The sequence below is a fragment of the Dryobates pubescens genome, chromosome 1 (genome assembly GCF_014839835.1).
Source record: "Dryobates pubescens isolate bDryPub1 chromosome 1, bDryPub1.pri, whole genome shotgun sequence".
NCBI lineage: Eukaryota > Metazoa > Chordata > Aves > Piciformes > Picidae > Dryobates > Dryobates pubescens.
This window is the reverse complement of record NC_071612.1, coordinates 26,662,345-26,683,279: the sequence shown is the minus strand read 5'-3', so window position 1 is coordinate 26,683,279 and position 20,935 is coordinate 26,662,345. Positions and strand designations below refer to the sequence as shown.

Here is a 20,935-nt window from a genome sequence, read left to right as displayed (position 1 = left end):
AAGTGGGAAAGAGCAGAGGAAATGGGCATGTTATATTAGAGTATGGAAGGCAGCTCGTGGTGGTGGTATGTGAGCTGCATCGAGGAGCAAGCTTAAGAATGTTTTTGCTTTTCTAGTGTGAGCCAGAGGAAGACTGATAAGAAATTAATTAGGTCTGTGATAGAGAAGAGGCTTGGGTCTAAGGGAAAAAGAAACCTATTTGGATTACTGGGTTGGTTTTTTCTCTGTGCTTTAAATTACATCTGCATTTGTTTTCGTTCAGATAACCCCTGCTGAAAGCCGTGACTTGTTCTGTATGTTAAACATTTTCTGCTTGTCATCTTTTTCTTTCATGAGTTGGCTAATTTATGAGAAGGAAATGGATTTAGCTTTCTGTGCTGTCAGCTGACTGCTCTCTAGAAATAAAAAGAAAGCAAAGCAACAAAACTGCAGACAGCAGTGGCAGGACTGCTCAAACAGCAGGTTGTTGGGAGCAAGCTCTGAGCTTTCAGGGATCATAGAATGCTCAGGGCTGGAAGAGACCTCAAGGATCAGCCAGTTCCAACCCCCCTGCCATGGGCAGGGACACCTCACACTACAGCAGGTTGCTCACAGCCACATCCAGCCTGGCTGCTAAAACCTCCAGGCATGAGGCTGCCACCACCTCCCTGGGCAACCTGTGCCAGGCTCTCACCACCCTCCTGGGAAAGAACTTCTTCCTAACATCCAATCTGAATCTCCCCATTTCTAGTTTTGCTCCAGTCCTATCACTCCCTGACACCTTTAAGAGTCCCTCCCCAGCTTTCTTGTAGCCCCCTTCAGATACTGGAAGGCTGCAAGAAGGTCTCCTTGGAGCCTTTTCTCCTCCAGGATGTAGTAGCTGCTGCCAGAATCTGTCTCTTGTTTGATCTGCTTGGGAAAAGGAGTTTCAAAAACAGGAGGGACGGGGAAAAAAAATCCTTCTTTTCTTCTTTCCTTTTCTTGGAAAGGTTTAGGTCAGAACAGCAAATACAATGTTGTGGAGAAACTTCTCAACCTTGACTTCATTTTGGCAATGGAGGTTTTGCTGCAGCTTCTTCCTGTATCTTACACCAGGAGCAGTCCTTTAAGTGGCAGCGGGGTCAACCCCCCAAAGGCATTACTGCCTTAGCACTGCTGTTCTGTGCTCCCCATGTTCCTAGAGGGGGTCAGAAGCACAGGTACCTAGTGCTGATGTACCCAGAGTCTGGCATTTGCTTCTAAAGGTTTGAATCTGAAACAGTACCTTTGTTAAGGATCCTGTGTGACCTGTGCTGGATTCAGCAGTGTGCCCAGGTGGCCAAGAAGGCCAAGGGCATCCTGGCCTGCATCAGGAACAGTGTGGCCAGCAGGAGCAGGGAGGTCATTCTCCCCCTGTACTCAGCACTGGTTAGGCCACACCTTGAGTCCTGTGTCCAGTTCTGAGCCCCTCAGTTTAAGAAGGAAAGATGCTGAGATGCTGAAATGTGTCCAGAGAAGGGGAACAAAGATGTGAGATGAATCAGAAATGTCTTGGATTTAAGCATCTATGTAGGCTGAGTGATGTATTGACTGAAAGTTTGGGATTTCTAGTAAAGATGTCAAAAATAAAGATATCCAACATCCTGGCTGCACTGAAATGACTTCCAAACTTCTAATTATTGGCATTACACTGTTTGTGTTGGGCTTTGGATTTGTGTCAACTTGCACTCATAGCAGAAGCATGAAATACTGCAGCTTTAGCTTTTAAATTGTCCACTAGGGCTGGGGAGGTTCTGCTCCCCCTCTGCTCTGCCCTGCTCAGACCACAGCTGCAATCCTGTGTCCAGTTCTGGGCTCCCTGCTCCAGAGACCTGCTGGAGAGAGCCCAAGGGAGAGCCAGGAGGATGCTTAGGGGACTTGAGCATCTCCCCTGGGAAGAGAGACTGAGAGCCCTGGGGCTGTTTAGTCTGGAGAAGAGAAGGCTGAGAAGGGATCTGACCAATGTCTATCAATAGCTGAGGGCTGGGGGGCAAGTGGAGGGGGCCAAGCTCTTTTGGGTGGTGCACAGCAATAAGCCAAGGAACAATGGAGACCAACTTGAACAGAGAAGGTTTCAGCTCAACATGAGGAGAAACTTCTTTAGAGTGAGGGTGGCAGAGCCCTGGAGCAGGCTGAGGTTGTGGAGTCTTCTTCTCTGGAACCTTTCCAACCCCACCTGGATGCATTCCTGTGCAGCCTGCCCTGGGTGATGCTGCTCTGGCAGGGGGGTTGGACTGGGTGCTCTCTGGAGGTCCCTCCCAACCTCTAATCTTCTAGGATTCTGTGAATTGCTTCTGTCCTTGTTGTGTTTTTTTTTGTTGTTGTTTGGGTTTTTTTACACCCCACCCCCCCCACCCCCCCCCCCCATTTTTATTTTAATGGGTAAAATACTTGGAGAGGGAATCAGTAAAATGAGAATTTAAGCCATGGATAGTTTTTGCTGGGCACATTGCTCCCAACAAAGAGCAAACTCATGCATCTTCCTAAAAAGGCTGTGCTGGAAACTGGAATGTTTTGAATTGCCTCAAATGTCACCAAAAGTATTCATCAGAGAGGAATGGCTTGTGGTATGTTTGAAGAGCAAAACTGATCTTTTTTGGTCAAAAAGAACTTTTCCACAGGCTAAATATAGCTATTTCCTGAAAGAACAACTGGCTTGTGGGGAGAAGCCTGTGTAAAAACTTGGTGCACTTGCATTTTCAGTATGAGACAGCAAGTGGCTCCAGCTGCTTCTGTTTTCATTGTCTGTTGTAACTTGTAATAAGCTCAAAACCCTAACTGTTTGCCAAGGTATTTTAGAATCAGAATTGTCAGGGCTGGAAGGGACCTCAAGGCTCAGCCAGTTCCAACCCCCTGCCATGGGCAGGGACACCTCACACTACAGCAGGTTGCTCACAGCCACATCCAGCCTGGCTGCAAACACCTCCAGGCATGAGGCTTCCACCACCTCCCTGGGCAACCTGTGCCAGGCTCTCACCACCCTCATGGGGAACAACTTCTTCCTAACATCCAATCTAAATCTCCCCATTTCTAGTTTTCTCTATCCCCCCCAGTCCTATCACCCCCTGACACCCTCAAAAGTCCCTCCCCAGCTTTCTTGTAGCCCCCTTCAGACACTGGAAAGTTCCAAGGTCTCCTTGGAGCCTTCTCTTGTCCAGACTGCACAACCCCAGCTCTCTCAGTCTGTCTCCATAGCAGAGCAGCTCCAGCCCTCTGCTCATCCTCATGGCCTTTCTCTGGACACTTTCCAGCACCTCCAGTTCCTTCTTGTGATAGAGGCTCCAGAACTGGACGCAGGGCTCCAGGTGGGGTCTCAGCAGGGTGGAGCAGAGGGGAGAATCCCCTCCCTGGCCCTGCTGGCTGTTTTGTTCTTTCTGTGCTGGCTGTGTTGTTTCTAATGAGTGTTTATGCAGGGCTTTTCCGTCTGGGCTTTGTTTGTATGCTATTGCCAATGCTGAGCTCTGTTCATTCAGAAAGTCCCCTGCTTCCAGCCAGCATGCCTTTCTAGTAAGTAGCTAACAAGGGCAAGTCTTTCCTTTCAGTTTGAAAGGCTCCATCATCAGTCAGTCATACATTTAGTGTGGCCAAACCAGCATGAAATCCTAATGTGTTTAATTGCTAGGTGGCAAGTGAAGTGTTATCAGCTGTAGGAATCTACAAGATTCTGTAGCTTAATTACTTTGTTGCTATGGAATTTGGTAGCATCTATCAAAATCCCAAGGGAAGCATCTTCTTAAACATCTCTGTTGGACATGTTTTGCTTTTCAGCTTGAAGTGTTGTCCTGGTTTGAGTTCGAGTGGAGCTAGTTCTGTTCAGTGGTGTTTGCTGTTCAGCTCAGGCTCTGCTAGGTGACTGCACTTTCTGAAGCTGAGAGCATGTTACTTCTATGATAGGATGGCCAACTATTGCATGAGGAAAAGCCTGTGGATATTGTCTACCTAGACTTTGGAAGAGCCTTCGACACTATTTCCCACAGAATTCCCATGGACAGACTGACTGTTGGTGGCTTGGCTGAGCAAAGCTCTGCTGGATAAAGCCCTGGCTGGCTGAAGGGACCCAAAGAGTGGTGGTCAGTGGAGTTGAATCCCATCTGGTGGCCAGTCACAAGTGGTGCTCCTCGGGGCTCAGTGCTGGACCACTTCTGTTAAACATCTTTGTTGATGAGCTTGATGAAGGCACTGAGTGTGCCAGCAGTGGGTTTGCAGATGACACCAAGTTGGGTGGCAGTGTTAATCTGCACCAGGGTAGGGAGGCTCTACAGAGGGGCTTGGATAGATTGGATCCATGGCCAGTGTTCACAGGAGGAGCTTCAACAAGGCCAAGTGCCAGGTCCTGCACTTGGGGCACAACAACCCCAAGCAAGGCTACAGCCTTGGGGCAGTGTGGCTGGAAAGCTGCTGGCAGAACTGGACCTGGGGGGTGCTCATGGGCAAACAGCTGAACAGGAGCCAGCAGTGTGCCCAGGTGGCCAAGAGAGCCAAAGGCCTCCTGGGTGGGATCAGCAGTGCTGTGTCCAGCAGGAGCAGGGAGAGGATTGTCCCCTGGGACTCAGCTCTGGTGAGGCCATACCTTGAGTCCTGTGTCCAGTTCTGGGCCCCTCAGGTTAGGAAAGATGTTGAGTTGCTGGAAGGTGTCCAGAGAAGGGCAACAAAGCTGGGGAGGGGTCTGGGGCACAGCCCTGTGAGGAGAGGCTGAGGGAGCTGGGGTTGCTTAGCCTGGAGAAGAGGAGGCTCAGGGGAGACCTTCTTGCTCTCTCCAACTCCCTGAAGGGAGGTTGCAGCCAGGTGGGGGTTGGTCTCTTCTCCCAGGCACCCAACACCAGAACAAGAGGACACAGTCTCAAGCTGTGCCAGGGGAGGTTCAGGCTGGATGTTAGGAAGACATTAATCTCAGCAAGAGTAATTGGCCATTGGAATGTGCTGCCCAGGGAGATGGTGGAGTCACCATCCCTGGAGGTGTTTAGGAAGAGCCTGGATGAGGCTTTTGGTGCCATGGTTTAGTTGATCAGATGGTGTTGGGTGATAGGTTGGACTCGATGATCTCTGAGGTCTTTTCCAGTCTGGTCTGGTCTGGTCTGGTCTATTCTATTGTTTCCTATTCCTATTCCTATTCTATTCCTATTCTATTCTATTCTATTCTATCTGCCACAGCATCAGTGGTGAGAGTGACTAAGTGCCATTGGGGTGGTTGGGTTGGATGGTAGTTTCATGTATATTTGTATATATTCTGTTTTATTGTTCCTGTTTTCAATGAAGTACTTTGAGTTTTGTTTTCCAATCCATAAGGCTCTCTCCCTTCATCCCATCCTTTTCCCTAGGGGTTAACAGACTCTGTCATTCATTGTCTGGCCCAGCCCTGCCCCCTGGACAAGTGTGCATTTCCTTTTGTACTGTCTTGTCTAACCCCCCTGCATTTTTCACATTCAGATCTTGGTGGCTCAGTGTGCTGGGTGAGCACTTTCTTGGTACAATATGGGATAAATCACAGATGGGAGGCTGATTATGGGCTGGAGGCCACAAGGCCAAGTTAAACTGTTCAAAGTATGTCTGGGACACACAAATTTATGTACTTGTTTCAAGTATGTTTAGGGGCAATAAAATAATATTATGCTGTCTGACTCCAACATTTAGAGAACATTTGGAACGTTTCAGTTATGTAAACCTTTTTTCACCCTTCCCCCCACCCCTTTTTTTTTTCCTCCCTTCTCTTTGTATAGGTTGGATTTGTTTTGATTTGTTTTGTTTTGATTTGTTTTGTTTTGATTTGATTTGTTTTGATTTGTTTTGATTTGATTTGATTTCTTTGGATTTGATTTCTTTGGATTTGTTTGGTTTTGCTAAGAGTATCTCTTCAGATCACTTGCAAGCAGTCTGAAATAATGTCAGCTCAGTGCTGTATTGATGAGTGCAGAGTGCTCTTACCCCCTGCAAACTCAAGTCTGGATATTCTGTTAAAATAAATGAAAAAAGTGAAGTATGTTCTTTTGATGAGACTGAAACTTCAAGGTTCAGCATTAGCAGAGAAGCATAGCCAGCAGGGCAAGGGAGGTGATTCTCCCCCTCTACTCCACCCTGCTGAGACCCCACCTGCAGCCCTGTGTCCCCTTCTGGAGCCTCTATCACAAGAAGGAACTGGAGGTGCTGGAAGGTGTCCAGAGAAGGGCCATGAGGATGATCACAGTGCTGGAGCTCCTCTGCTATGGAGACAGGCTGAGAGAGTTGGGGTTGTTCAGTCTGGAGAAGACTATGAGGAAACATTCTTGTGGCCTTCCAGTGTCTGAAGGGGGCTACAAGAAAGCTGGGGAGGGACTTTTGAGGGTGTCAGGGGGTGATAGGACCGGGGGGGATAGAGAAAACTAGAAATGGGGAGATTTAGATTGGATGTTAGGAAGAAGTTGTTCCCCATGAGGGTGGTGAGAGCCTGGCACAGGTTGCCCAGGGAGGTGGTGGAAGCCTCATGCCTGGAGGTGTTTGCAGCCAGGCTGGATGTGGCTGTGAGCAACCTGCTGACAATTTTATGATGCTATGGTTTCTATATCTGTGCATGCACTTGGTGAGTTGGAAGAGGGCAATGCTTAAAGAACTTGGGGTTTACAGTGGTGTGTATTCTTTTTCTCTTTCAGAGTGACTGCTGTAACAAAACCTGATCTTATTCATGTACCAAAGGTATGTTGATCATCTTCATCACCATCATCACAACCAAGCATGTGGCACTGTTACCCATCTGTCAACCCCTGCTGTGGATAAGCACTGTCATTCAAACTTGCCCTTAATGCTTGACTTCCCTGTGCTACCTTAAGAGTATTACAACAATTGAATCATTGAGAGATTACCCTCACCAAATTCAAACAGTTGAAAGAAAAATTAAATTGAGAGACCTGCCCCAAAATTATTAAGAAATAATAAGAGAAGGGAATAAAAGTTTTCATACAATTATTGGCACATTTTTTCAGGAGAATGTTGCTGAAGTGTTTCCTCTGTCCCTGAGAGAGAAACAGCAGTAGTCCTTTATTGCTGGTGGGGTTCTTGGCTTGGTTGGGTTGGGTTGGTTTGGTGGGGTTTTGTTTTGGTTGGTTGGTTGTTTTTAATTGGCCCTGAAATCTTGCTTTGTATTTACCCCAAATAAATAAAATACCAAATAATAAACAATAAAAGAATAATGGATAATAGTTCAAATAAAAACCAAACCCAATAAAAACAGTAAAAATGAAACCATAAATAAGAAGGAAAAATAAAACCAAACCCAATAAAAACAGTAAAAATGAAACCATAAATAAGAAGGAAAAATAAAACCAAACCAAATAAAAACAGTAAAAATGAAACCATAAATAAGAAGGAAAAATAAAACCAAACCAAATAAAAACAGTAAAAATGAAACAATAAATAAGAAGGAAAAATAAAACCAAACCAAATAAAAACAGTAAAAATGAAACAATAAATAAGAAGGAAAAATAAAACCAAACCAAATAAAAACAGTAAAAATGAAACCATCAATAAGAAGGAAAAATAAAACCAAACCAAATAAAAACAGTAAAAATGAAACCATCAATAAGAAGGAAAAATAAAACCAAACCAAATAAAAACAGTAAAAATGAAACCATCAATAAGAAGAAAAATAAACCCAAAACCAATAAAAACAGTAAAAATGAACCCATCAATAAGAAGGAAAATAAAACCAAAGCCAATAAAAACAGTAAAAATGAACCCATCAATAAGAAGGAAAATAAAACCAAGGCCAATAAAAACAGTAAAAATGAACCCATCAATAAGAAGGAAAATAAAACCAAGGCCAATAAAAACAGTAAAAAATGAAACCATTAACAATAATTAAAAATAAAATAGAAATAATAAAGTATTAAAATAATAAAGGATAAAAATAAGGATAACAAAATAATTAATGATGCCTATTACAATTAAAAAGTAATAAATAATAAAAGTAACAAGCAATTAAAATAATAATAAAGAATAAACTAAAAATGATAACTAATAAATAATAAAAATAAATAATAAATAATAAAACTAATAACAGCTAATAAACTAATGATAACATTCTAAAAGAAATTCATCTAAACATCAGGATTTGGGAGGACAATTCTCCTTATTTTCCTTAGAGCCCTGGGGAGTTTCTTGCTCTCAGGTTCTTCTCAATTCTACATTTTTCCCCTCAAGCAACAGTTTCAAACACCAGCTCCCCCTCCCCCTCCTCTTTTTCATAAGAGTGTTTGCAAACCTGAAAATGCTTAGAGATGGCCAATACTTCCAAATCCTCTGCAGCGGGCAGAAAGAATGAGCTGGACACAGCACCCACTGCTCTGCAGGCTGTGATGTGAAAGGCCACAGTCTGGGAACCACAATGTGAAAAGACAGCTCCCAGGAGCAAAACAAAAGATGAGATTGGGACATCTGAGTGGAGTGCAACTGGGAAAGCTCCAAGTCCCAAAGCACTGGCCCCTAATAAATGAACTCCAGTGCTCTGGTTTCATTCCTAAGGGCCACATCAACTGATCCATACGTGCTGTATGTACACACAGGGTGTGGAATTGTTAGGGTTGGAAGGGACCTCAGCCAGTTCCAGCCCCCCTGCCATGGGCAGGGACACCTCACACTACAGCAGGTTGCTCACAGCCACATCCAGCCTGGCTGCAAACACCTCCAGGCATGAGGCTGCCACCACCTCCCTGGGCAACCTGTGCCAGGCTCTCACCACCCTCATGGGGAACAACTTCTCCCTAACATTCAATCTGAATCTACCCACTTCTGTTTTCTATTTTCCACCCCTTTCAGTCCTATCACTCCCTGACACGCTCTAAAGTCCCTCCCCAGCTTTCCTGTAGCCCCCTTCAGATACTGGAAGCCACAAGGAGGTCTTCTGGGAGCCTTCTCGTCTCCAGACTGAACAACCCCAACTCTCTCAGTCTGTCCTCATAAGAGAGGTGCTCCAGCCATGCTGACTGTGTGTGGGGAATGTATACATCCCAGACTGGGCTGGAGCAGTGGAATGTTTTTAAAAAAACACAATTTTTTTCCACATGAGTTTACCCAGTGGGTTATGCAATGAAGTGATTCTTCACTTGCTCTTGAATTTGATTTCTGGGGTGCCTATTTTGGATGATCATAGGGCTGGAGCACCTTTGCTATAGAGACAGATTGGGAGAGTTGAGGTGGTTCAGTCTGGAGAGGAAAAGGCTCCCAGGAGACCTTCTTGTGGCCTTCCAGGATCTCAAGGGGGCTACAGGAAAGCTGGGGAGGGACTTTAGAGGGTGTCAGGGAGTGATAGGACTGGGGGGAATGGAGCAAAACTAGAAATGGGGAGATTGAGATTGGATGTTGGGAAGAAGTTGTTCCCCATGAGGGTGGTGAGAGCCTGTCACAGGTTGCCCAGGGAGGTGGTGGCAGCCTCATGCCTGGAGGTGTTTGCAGCCAGGTTGGATGTGGCTGTGAGCAACCTGCTGTAGTGTGAGGTGTCCCTGCCCATGGCAGGGGGGTTGGAACTGTCTGATCCTTGAGGTCCCTTCCAACCCTGACAATCCTGTGATCCTATGACAGGATGAGAGGAGTTAGCATCATGGGCTTTCACATCAATTGTGCATGCCTGCATCGCTGCCTCTCCTGAAGCGCATGGCTCACTGTTTGTTTCCTTTCTGTACCTCTCCTGGCTGCACTCTTGGCAGGGCTTGCTTCTCTGCTTCTTCCTTTGGTGCTCAGCAGGTTCTGCCTCCTGAAAGCAGCGAGAGCCCCCCGCTGAGGAACGTGCTGCATGCGTTTGGCGCGGTTTTGTGTGTTCCCTTTTTGTTTTTCCTCTCGCATAGGGGGAACCTGCAGAAGTAGTTAAGCCTGTGCCCATTGCCTCTGCTGTTGCACCCAAAGTCACTGCCGTGCCCAGCGTGGCTTACAATAAGACACCAAGGCCGTTCGGAGCCGTAACCTCCTCCAAAGTCACCTCCATCCCATCACCATCCTCCGCCTTCACCCCAGCTCAGGCGGCGGCGGCTCCGGCGGCTGCCGGCCCGGCGCCGTTTGGCGCACCCGGACTGCATGCTACCGACGCCAAGCCTAGGGCTGGGCAGGGGGCACCCGTGCCGAGCGCCTCTAAACCCGCCGTTAATGTCCTACGGCAGCCCCCTGCCGCGCACCCCGCGGCCCCCAGTGCCGCCGATGGCGCCCAGGATGTAGCCGAGGGGCCGCGACGAGGAGGCAGAGAGAACCAGGGGGAGAGTAAACAGCAAAATGGGTAGGTGGGATTGTTTGCTTTTGGTTGTGGGGTTTCTTGTGTGCTGTTGAGGGTCTTTCCTCACAGGCAAAAAGCTGGGCTTGTGTAAGGGCTAACTAAAACACAGCTGTGGAGGAGCTCTGTCCTTAGGAGTGAAGGACTCGTCTTAAAAGCGATGCTTCCGAGGGCTGAGGCAGCCCTTTGGGGATGATGCTTCTCAGGAGTGACATCCTCAGTTCATAGAGTGTCACAGCTAAATTGGGTCGGGACCCCAAAATGCTTGAGCAGCTGGATTGTATCAGCTGTGTTCTGGACCTTACAGCAAGCCTGGTGTTGATTCCTCTGTCCGTGTCTCTCGCTCTGTGTATCGATTCCTGACTGAAAGCAGCAGGCACTCTGAAATGCAAAGCTGGACATCAAGAAGGGTCGGTGGGTGCTGTGGGTTGGCTGGAAATGGAATGCACTGAAAGACCGACTATGGCACCAGCAGGATGGGTGGAGAAAAGTCCCAGAAGGGAGGCAGATCACAGAACTGCCAGGGTTGGGAGGGACCTCAAGGATCAGCCAGTTCCAGCCCCCCTGCCCTGGGCAGGGACATCTCACACTACAGCAGGCTGCTGCTCTGTGCGAAACAAGAGAAAGTTTAAGATATGTTTGAGGAAGCCAGCAGGGTTTAGCAGGTTCTTGGCAGCATCAAAATGTAAACACCTCAGCTTGAAGTGTTTTACCCTAAAAAAAGCAACACAGATTTGAAACCTGAGTAACTTCTGTGTACAGACAGTTTGGAGGGTTTTTGGTTTTTTTATGTTGAAGTTGGATATTAGAGGCCCTAACATGTAAGGGATGGTGAGGCTGCATAAAATGAATCAACAGAATTAACCAGGTTGGAAAAGACCATCGAGATTGAGTCCAACTTATCACCCAACACCATCTAATCAACTCAACCATGGCACCAAGTGCCTCATCCAGGCTGGTTTTAAACACCTCCAGTGATGGCAACTCCACCACCTCCCTGGGCATCACATTCCAATGACCAGTTACTCTCTCTGTGAAGATCTTTCTCCTCACCTCCAGCCTGAACCTCACCTGGCACAGCTTGAGACTGTGTCCTCTTGTTCTGGTGCTGCTTGCCTGGGAGAAGAGACCAACCCCCGCCTGGCTACAACCTCCCTTCAGGGAGCTGGAGAGAGCAAGAAGGTCTCCCCTGAGCCTCCTCTATCTCCAGGCTAAGCAACCCCAGCTCCCTCAGCCTCTCCTCACAGGGCTGTGCTCCAGACCCCTCCCCAGCATTGTTGCCCTTCTCTGGACATGTTCAAGTGTCTCAATGTCCTTCTTAAATTGAGGAGCCCAGAACTGGACACAGGACTCAAGGTGTGGCCTCACCAGTGCTGAGTACGGGGCAGCTTCCTTGCTCCTGCTGGCCGCATCATTCTTGATACAGGCCAGGATGCCATTGGCCTTCTTGACCCCCTGGGCATACTGCTGGCTCATGTTCAGCCTACTGTCCACCTGTACCCCCAGGTCCCTCTCTGCGTGGCTGCTCTCCAGCCACTCTCTCCCCAGCCTGTAGCACTGCCTGGGGTTGTTGCTTATACTCTATGTTGTGTACTCATTTGGACCAGTCAACAATAGATTGAAAAATTAAGCTGAGGAGCCCAGCAGTGGTCTTGGGCACTCAGACCTGTACCACTGCCCTGTTTTGTTGCCATGCTTTTGGCCGTGGCCACCTCGGGCTCTCCCAGCACTTCCTGGGCAGGGCTCAGGAGCTGCAGCATCCCAGAGGCCGGATCCCAGCATCCGCTGTGCCAGGGAGAGGAGTGCAAGCAGTCTCATGCCAGCTGGCCTCCTTGCCTAGCAGCAGTGTCTGGCAGATTGGATTAGGTAATAAGAAGGGCAAAAGGGGTGATGCAGGTTTCTCATAGATCTCAAAAACATAAAAGCTGTGCTTAAAACCTGTGGTTACTGTTTCCCATCCCTCAAAGGACAGGCTGGATGAAGAGGCCTAGTGCCTCCCTCCTCTGATGTTCTCCTAGTAGATAAAGTATGTGAAGAAGCCTGCAGAAAGGCAAGCATCCACATCAACTAAAACACAAAATAAAGAGCAGTTTCAGTTGACCTTCTCCCAGGGGGAGGAAATTTTGTTAGGTGTCTGTTCTCTTTGGGTTGCAGTGTCAGTGTTTTCCACACATGGACTCATGCTGTTGGTACGGTAGTATCCAGCTCCTTCTTAAACAGCTGGTGGCCAGAGTCCATCATGCATAGAAGTGGGATGAAGGGAACTGGAGTACTGCATCCAGTTCTGGAGCCCCTATTACAGGAAGGATCTGGAGGTGCTGGAATGTGTCCAGAGAAGGGCCATGAGGATGAGCAGAGGGCTGGAGCTGCTCTGCTATGGAGACAGACTGAGGGAGTTTGGGCTGTTCAGTCTGGAGAAGAGAAGGTCCTGAGGAGACCTCATTGTGGCCTTCCAGGATTTTTTTAGGATGTCAGGGAGTGATAGGACTGGGGGGAATGGGCAAAACTAGAAATGGGTAGGTTGAGATTGGATGTTGGGAAGAAGTTGTTCCCCATGAGGGTGATGAGAGCCTGGCACAGGTTGCCCAGGGAGGTGGTGGCAGCCTCATCCCTGAAGGTGTTTGCAGCCAGGCTGGATGTGGCTGTGTGCAACCTGCTGTAGTGTGAGGTGTCCCTGCCCATGGCAGGGGGGCTGGAAGTGGCTGATCCTTGAAGTCCCTTCCAACCCTGACAATTCTATGATTCTATGAAATCAGAATATCCCCAGGGCTTACTCAGTGCTGGTTGGTAGACCCGTTGAACACACATTGGGAAACCCTCTCTTCTCTTTCCCGGCATGTTGTTTTAGCGAATAACTGAGTAAGGAGTATTCAAAAGCAGCAATTAGTGCTTACAAAGTGGAACAATAGCAAGGAAATTAAGTCTTCTAGGAACGAAGTGCTGCAGGCTAAGTGTAAGCACTTGGCAATCAAGATGGGTTCACTGCTTAGAGCAACTCTTACTGCCCCACCTTAGCTTTCAGAAAGAGTAATACCAACTGAATTGATTAGTCTGGAATAAATTCCTTCTTGCTTCTATGTTTTGTGTAATTCTTCTCGGTAAGCAGCACTGCTGAGCAAATGCAGCTCTTCAGACACACACCTTGTCACCTCCAGAATCTCCTCCCTTCCTGCCTGTTCCCCTCAGACTCCATTCCGGACCTAAACTATTGGCTTTCACTTCAGGATGGGAAGGAAGTTTTGTTTCCCTTGTTTAGCCTTGGCTCAGTAAGAAAGCAATTTGCCTTCACTGGGCTGCATGCAATGATGCTGTTCTCCAGACCCTCTTGCCAGCTCTTGCATGGAAGTGTGCCTGCTGCTTAAACCAGGTAAGATCTCCACAGGCTTCGCTCAGTTTAAGCTCAGCTAGGATAATATACTTTTTTCCCTTGTAGGTCCTCTTGGTGATTCTAAGTTTGACTTAGGTAATATGTGGCTTTACCAGAGCTTGACTTTGGAAAAATCCTCTCCTATTTGGAGAAGCAAAGACTGTTTTAACACATCAAATGCTGTCTTTTTTTTCCCTTGCAGATAACAGCAGTGACAAAGTTAGTATCAACAGCCCTGGAGTGGAACTATGGTTGTTTGGTTGTTGTTTTTTTTTTCCTGTTGGAATAACCAGCATGTGTTTCTTGTTTTGCAAAAACCAGCAGCTCTCCCTGAGCTTTGTTGTCTACCTTTTGCAAAACAGCTTCAGCTTCTCTGAGTAACTTCTTAGTGCAGCAAGTGGTTTTGTCTGCACTGGACATGATGTGATCCTTGCTTTTTGCTGTGTGTTAAGATTTTCCAGGGGTTTGGGTGGGTTTATTCCATTTATTTATTTATTTATGGGTGTGGTGTTTGTATTGATGAATTCTTCTTCATGCATCTATGGCTGATTGGCGTGGGTGTATTGATAAATAACTGAAGCTTCTGTGGCTAATTGGTGTGGGTGTATTGGTAAGTTGCATCTGTGGCTAATTGGTGTGGGTGATACAACTTGGAAATGGTGAAATGCAATATAAAAGCCAAAATGGTTTGAGAATTGTGGAGTGAAGGGATGCAAAGTGAAGTTCTTTACCGTGAGGGTTGGTGGAACACTGGAACAGGTTGCCCAGGGAGGTGGTTGAAGCCCCATCCACAGGCCTCTGGGCAACCTGACCTAGTTGGGGACGCCCGTGCTGACTGCAGAGGGGGTTGGACTAGATGATCTTTGGAGGTCCCTTCCAACGCAGACCATACAATAAAAAAAGAGTAGCATCCGTAGAGTGTGATGTGTGCATGCCGGAGGTTTTACTGGCTTGCCTTTCCTCGCTGCGCCTTGCAGCTGAATTAAGGGAGAGCCGTGCCGCCGAACCTTCCCTTGACTCTGGCACCACCTTGTGGCCGCAGTGAGTCATTACCAGCAGACTCATGCCTCGAAAAAGCCACTGGCAGGATCCACCAGAGAAGTCAGCGGGTTACTCCGTTTACCACACTTGTAAAAGGCTACTTATTTCACTGGGGTAGTTGCTAGAATGCAGCCAACTGCTTGTAAATAGTTCCATCTCCCTGCAGTTCCACAACTTTAATTTCTGCTTTGAATTTTAGATTTTATTTTCATAGAATCAATAAAGTTGGAAAAGACCTCAAGGATCATCAAGTCCACCCTGCCACCCAAGACCTCATGACTACTAAACCATGGCACCAGGTGCCACATCCAGTCCCCTCTTGAACACCTCCAGGGACAGTGACTCCACCACCTCCCTGGGCAGCACATCCCAACAGCTAACAACTCTCTCTGGGAAGAGCTTTCTCCTCACCTCCAGCCTGAACTTCCCCTGGCACAGCTTGAGACTGTGTCCTCTTGTTCTGTTAACTGCTTTGATGCTTTACTTAATTTCCCTCTGTGTACTCAGTCCTAGAAATGCCCTTGTCCTGTCTGTATCCTTCTCCCTCTTCTGGTGCCTTTGATCTGTGCTACCTATACTTCGCTAATACTCTGTGTCAAAAGAATTTGGTCTTTTGATACAATTTTGCATGACACCTTTCATATCATTCCTTGAACCATTACATATTTACTTATGGCCTTCCATTTAATGGGCCTAATTCTTAACTCTTTGACTGAGAGGGGATTTAATAAATGTTTATAAATAGCTGAGGGCTGGGGGTCAGGAGGGAGGGGACAGGCTCTGCTCAGCTGCACCCTGGAATAGAACAAGGGGCAATGGATGGAAACTCCAGCACAGGAGGTTCCACCTCAACATGAGGAGGAACTTCTTCCCTGTGAGGCTCCCAGAGCCCTGGTGCAGGCTGCCCAGAGAGGTTGTGAAGTCTCCTTCTCTGGAGCCTTTCCAGCCCCATCTGGATGTGTTCCTGTGTGCCCTGTGCTGGATTCTCTGGTCCTGCTCTGGCAGGGGGGTTGGACTGGATGATCTTCAGAGGTTCCTTCCAACCCCTAACACCCTGTGAGCCTGGGCACTAATAATTTACACCCTTCTTACTCATATTTTCCACCTTTCTTCACCAGAAGCACTTTGGAAAGTGGGGAAATGGTTACAAAAATAACAGGGATTGTTGGTTGGGTTTTTTGAAGTGTGGTTGTAGTATTTTTCAACTGTTCTGTCTTAGGAGCTGCTCTTGCACTGTCCATCTCCTGTGCATTCTGTGAAAACCAGCACACAGAGCATTAATATGAAGATATTGATATTTGTTACTGCTTTGGGATAACAAAGGGGGAATTTGGGGGCGATGCTTACAGTATGGCTCTTCTGTTCCCGTCTCCCACACGGAGCAGTGCCAGTGCAGGTGCTCCACAGCAGTTACTTGACAGCAGAGGATTAGAATCCCGTGCTGGTGCCAGTCTGCCAGTGCAGGGACTGATGACAGCATGCTGTGGGGAAAATTTCCAAATGAAAGGCTCAGCCTGCTGCTCTGAGTTTCAGAGAAGGCACTGAGCATCAGCACTTCCACGTCATGCTCCACGGTGTCACTGCCCCTACACTTTCAGATGGCCTGGTTCTGATCCAGGCTCTGCCGAGGACTAAAGACTTGGTGTGTACCGAGTGGCACATTCAGCTCTTTGCCTCCTGTGAGCCAAAGGGAGATCATGATGAGGGGCACTTGATCTGAACTAGACTTGCCCTGATTTCCAAAATGTATTCACCCTGTAGTCCTTGCAAGGAAATTGCTGTGAGCTTAATACAGGTATGATAGCTCTGTGGTGCTGTGTCTTCGTTAGCAGGAGGTGAATCTTGCTGTTAATTGGATTTCAGTGCTCTCTCCCCCAAATCTAATGCAATAGAGTAATTAGCTGCACTACTGATTCAGCATTCTGACTTTATTTCACATGGTTTTCTTTTCTCTCCTTTTCCTGTTTCTGCTGGGAAAAACTTTCTCTTGCTGTCTCACTCTGTCATCTCCAAGGAAAAACCCACCCAAACGGTAAAGGCTTAAGCATGTCAGTGTCCCAGTGATGCTGTCTTTTGCTGTTTAAAATGTTTCAGCAGTGAGACAAGGGAGAATTTTGCAGTTGGCTTAAAGCAATTGTAAAGCTCTGTTTGGTTCAGAGAATTGAATCTGTGTTTGATACATCCTGGGCTGCATCCAAAGCAGCATTGCCAGCAGAGCCAGAGAGGTGATTCTGGCCCTTTGCTCTGCTCTGCCGAGACCTCACCTGCAGTACTGTGTGCAGGTCTGGAGCCCTCAATATAGTAAGGACATGGACCTGATGGAGAGGGTCCAGAGGAGGGATTGGAGCAGCTCTGCTATGAGGACAGGCTGAGGGAGCTGGGGGTGTTCATCCTGGAGAAGAGAAGGTTCCAGGGAGACCTAATAGCAGCCTGCCAGGACCTGAAGGGGGCTCCAGGAAGGCTGGAGAGAGACTGTTTGCAAAGGCCTGCAGGGACAGGAGGAGGGACAATGGCTTCAAACTAGAGCAGAGCAGATTTAGATTGGGTGTTCGGAGCAAGTTCTTCGCTATGAGGGTGGTGGAACAGTGGAAGAGGTTGCCCAGGGAGGTGGTTGAGGCTCCTTCCCTGGAGACATTCAAGGTGAGGCTGGATGAGGCCCTGGACAGCCTGATCCAGCTGGGGCTGTCCCTGCTGACTGAGGGGAGGTCAGAGTGGATGAGCTTTGGGGGTCCCTTCTGGCCCAGACCGTTCTATGATTCTCTGTGCCTGTATAGCTCACTGCTGCACACCTGCACGCAGAGGCAGGAGCTGCCTTTTAAACACCACAGCAAGTCACCGTTCCACCCCTGTCCTAGTAACTGCCCCAAGCCACAGAGCTTGGGAAGGTGTTCAGTCACTGCTCTCTCCTCTCCCCGAGGCAGCCCCCCGCGGAAGCACATTGTGGATACCTATACGGAGTTCTACCACACGCCCACCCACAGCGACGCCAGCAAGAAGCGGCTGATTGAGGACACCGAGGACTGGCACCCCCGCACCGGCACCACCCAGTCCCGCTCCTTCCGCATCCTGGCCCAGATCACCGGCACTGACCATAGTGAGTACCCTGCTGGAAACAGGAGTGGCCTCGGGCAGACAGGTGGCTTTAAAAGCTGGGGACGAGGGGAAATATGGAGGCAAGACTGAGGGAGTTGGGGCTGTTCAGTCTGGAGAGGAGAAGGATCCAAGGAGACCTCATTGTGGCCTTCCAGGATCTGAAGGGGGCTACAAGAAAGCTGGGGAGGGACTTTTGAGGGTGTCAGGGAGTGATAGGACTGGGGGGAATGGAGCAAAACTGAAATGGGGAGATTCAGATTGGATGTTAGGAAGTGGTTGTTCCCCATGAGGGTGGTGAGAGCCTGGCACAGGTTGCCCAGGGAGGTGGTGGCAGCCTCATGCCTGGAGGTGATTGCAGCCAGGCTGGATGTGGCTGTGAGCGTTGGGGTTTTGGTCTGGTGTAAAGGAACTTGTGTGTTAAGATTAGGTTGGGGATTTCTGTGAACTTTCTGTGCTTTGCTGTGCTCACCACTGTGCTTTGTTGTTTTTGTAGTACATGAATTGCTTTTCCCTTTTTAACCTTTCCATGCCTATCCAGTCCATTCATGTCAGCATTATTCTTTTGCCCCTTTTTGGAGCAATAGAGCAATCTGTCCCACTCTAAACTAGGGACAGTGGCACAGTGCCTTCAGTGCCTGAGAAAATTAAACTTTTCTGATTTGTTGCAGTGAAAGAGCCAGAGCAGGAAGCCGCAAAGAAGACAAAGTGAGTTATGTTTCACATTTGTATTCCTGTCATGCACTTTAATGACCTTTAATGCTTCCATCCTTTGCATGTCTTGGTTCTTAACTGATAGGTTGGTGCATTTGTGTGACACCTGGGGGGGCTTTTGTTTTAAGTGTTGCTCCTGGTTTTGCCTTCTAGCTTGGCATGTGAAGATCTAGATCTGTTTGTGTGTGTGTGTGCATAGAGCAACCTTTCTAAATGTGGTGGTGAAGTGCAGCATTAATGACCCTGCAGGAGTCTGAGGATTTCCATAAGCCTGAACTGGTTGGGTTTGATTTCATTTTATTTTATTTTATTTTTTTTCCTGTGCAAGATCAGCCTTGTCAAGGTGCTTTCCTTTTCCTAAGCCTAACCAGGCAGCTTTGATTTGTGAGTGTGGATCAGATTGCAAAACATAGCTGGGGAAGTGGTACCGCTCTGCACTGCCAGTGGGGGTCAGCTGCCGCCTTTGGGCTAAGTGCCGTTTGCAGTGGGTTGAAATTACCCCCCCCAAATCAAACTGCCAGACTAGCTCAGCTGGAAAGCAAATGAAGCTCTGTTTGCAAGCAGGCTACAATCTGGAAATAGAGAATGCACCAAATATGTACAAAATGCACAATATTTGCCTAGGTTCGCAATTTCTAAACAACACAAGAACTCCCCTGGAGAAAACCAGGGGGCTACCAAAGGCTTCCTCCTCTCTGCTTCATCCCCCCCAACCCTGTGCAAGGGAAAGAGCAAGAGAGAAGGGCAGAGAGTAGTGTGTTAGTACTTAGCCACAAGAAGAACGTAGCCAAGGTCAGCAGCAGCCAAGCAAAAGCTACCAGCTAGAGCCAAGAAGCCAAACCAAGAAAACAGGTAGTTTGTACAACTAACTTGATGTTAGTAATCAGACCAATGGGATTATTTATGGCATTTGGAACAGGTTGCCCAGGGAGGTGGTGGCAGCTTCATCCCTGGGGGTTTTTGCAGCCAGGCTGGATGCAGCTGTGAGCAACCTGCTGTAGTGTGAGGTGTCCCTGCCCATGGCAGGGGGGTTGGAACTGGCTGACCCTTGAGGTCCCTTCCAACCCTGACAGTTCTGTGAGTCTATGATTTAGACCTTATAATTATTTTCCCTTTACATCCAATGGTAATTTATTTACATTCTACCACTTTCTACTTAAAATCTGTGGAAAACTTTCCTAGCCATCAGCCTAAAACTACCACAGTTGTTCCAAAGGAGAAGAGACTTGTGGCTAACCCTAATCTTAGAATCATAGAATCAACCAGATTGGAGCTCCTCAAGTCCAACCTATTACCTATCACCCAACACCTCCTAACAACTAACAATGGCTCCTAGTGCCACATCCAAGCCTTTTTTGAACACCTCCAGGGTGACTCCACCACCTCCCTGGGCAGCACATCCCAATGACCAATCTCTCTTGCTATGAAGAACTTTCTCCTCACCTCCAGCCTAAACCTCCCCTGGCACAGCTTGAGATGGTGTCCTCTTGTTCTGGTGCTGCTTGCCTGGGAAAGGAGGCCAACCCCTACCTGGCTACAACCTCCCTTCAGGGAGTTGTAGAGAGCAAGAAGGTCTCCCCTGAGCCTCCTCTTCTGCAGGCTAAGCAACCCCAGCTCCCTCAGCCTCTCCTCACAGGGCTGTGCTCCAGACCCCTCCCCAGCCTTGTTGCCCTTCTCTGGACACATTCAAGTGTCTCAGTGTCCTTCTTAAATTGAGGAGCCCAGAACTGGACACAGGACTCAAGCATGGTTTGTTCATACTCGATGGTTCATGCAAGTCAGCGGGAGTTCTGCTGTTGGCTTCTCCTAATGCTCGATCCAAGCTCTTGACACAAGAGGAAAGCTATGTGCAGAAAGGAATAGTGCATGGAGACTGCATGCTGGCTTGTGAAGCTGCTTAAGACAATCTTTCTTCCTTTCTTATTTTCTCTTCTGTCCCTTTTGTTGTGTTTCTTTTTTTCCACAGGGAAAAGGTTCCCATGCACGTCCTTAGCCCCAAATATACCAAATTACGTGACTGGCACCATGAAGTCTCAGCACGTGCTCTTAATGTCCAGTGATTTTTACCTGAGTTGCTAAAGCAAATTACAAATAATATATATATATATATAAAAATAAATCCTTCCTTCCTTTCTTCTTTTCCATCTGCTTTGCCAAAAAAGAAAAAAAAAGGAAAAAAAGGGAAAAACCAGCTAAAATAGAAAATGTATTTCACTAGCCTTACTGCAAGAGAAATTCTGTCCTTTTCTATACTTTTTCTAACACTTTCCTACTGATGGAAAAAAGAGAGAAAAAAAAAAAAACAAGGAAAAAAGAGGTGAAAATGGGGTTTGTGCTGATCACTACTTGACAAAAAAAAGAGCCCACCTCCCCCTCCCCCAGAACAACTCTGCCGACTAAATCTCCCATCGTGGAGGGGGATGGGTGTTGCAGTTATTTTGTTGTTTGGGGGTTTCTTTGGGGTTTTCTTTTTTGCCTTCAAGGAGTCATTTGCCTTGCTG

At 47.7% G+C, this 20,935-nt stretch overlaps 1 protein-coding gene across 1 annotated transcript in view; it reads left to right on the top strand.

Annotated features, from left to right (window-relative positions):
- Nucleotides 1-20,935, top strand: part of PDLIM5 (PDZ and LIM domain 5) — a 128,176-nt gene that overhangs the window by 64,969 nt on the left and 42,272 nt on the right. Inside the window, exons 3-6 of the mRNA XM_054163119.1 lie at nucleotides 6,621-6,663; nucleotides 9,807-10,228; nucleotides 17,552-17,724; nucleotides 18,392-18,428. Coding sequence (XP_054019094.1) covers nucleotides 6,621-6,663; nucleotides 9,807-10,228; nucleotides 17,552-17,724; nucleotides 18,392-18,428 — 675 coding nt within the window. The remainder of the gene's footprint in view (nucleotides 1-6,620; nucleotides 6,664-9,806; nucleotides 10,229-17,551; nucleotides 17,725-18,391; nucleotides 18,429-20,935) is intronic.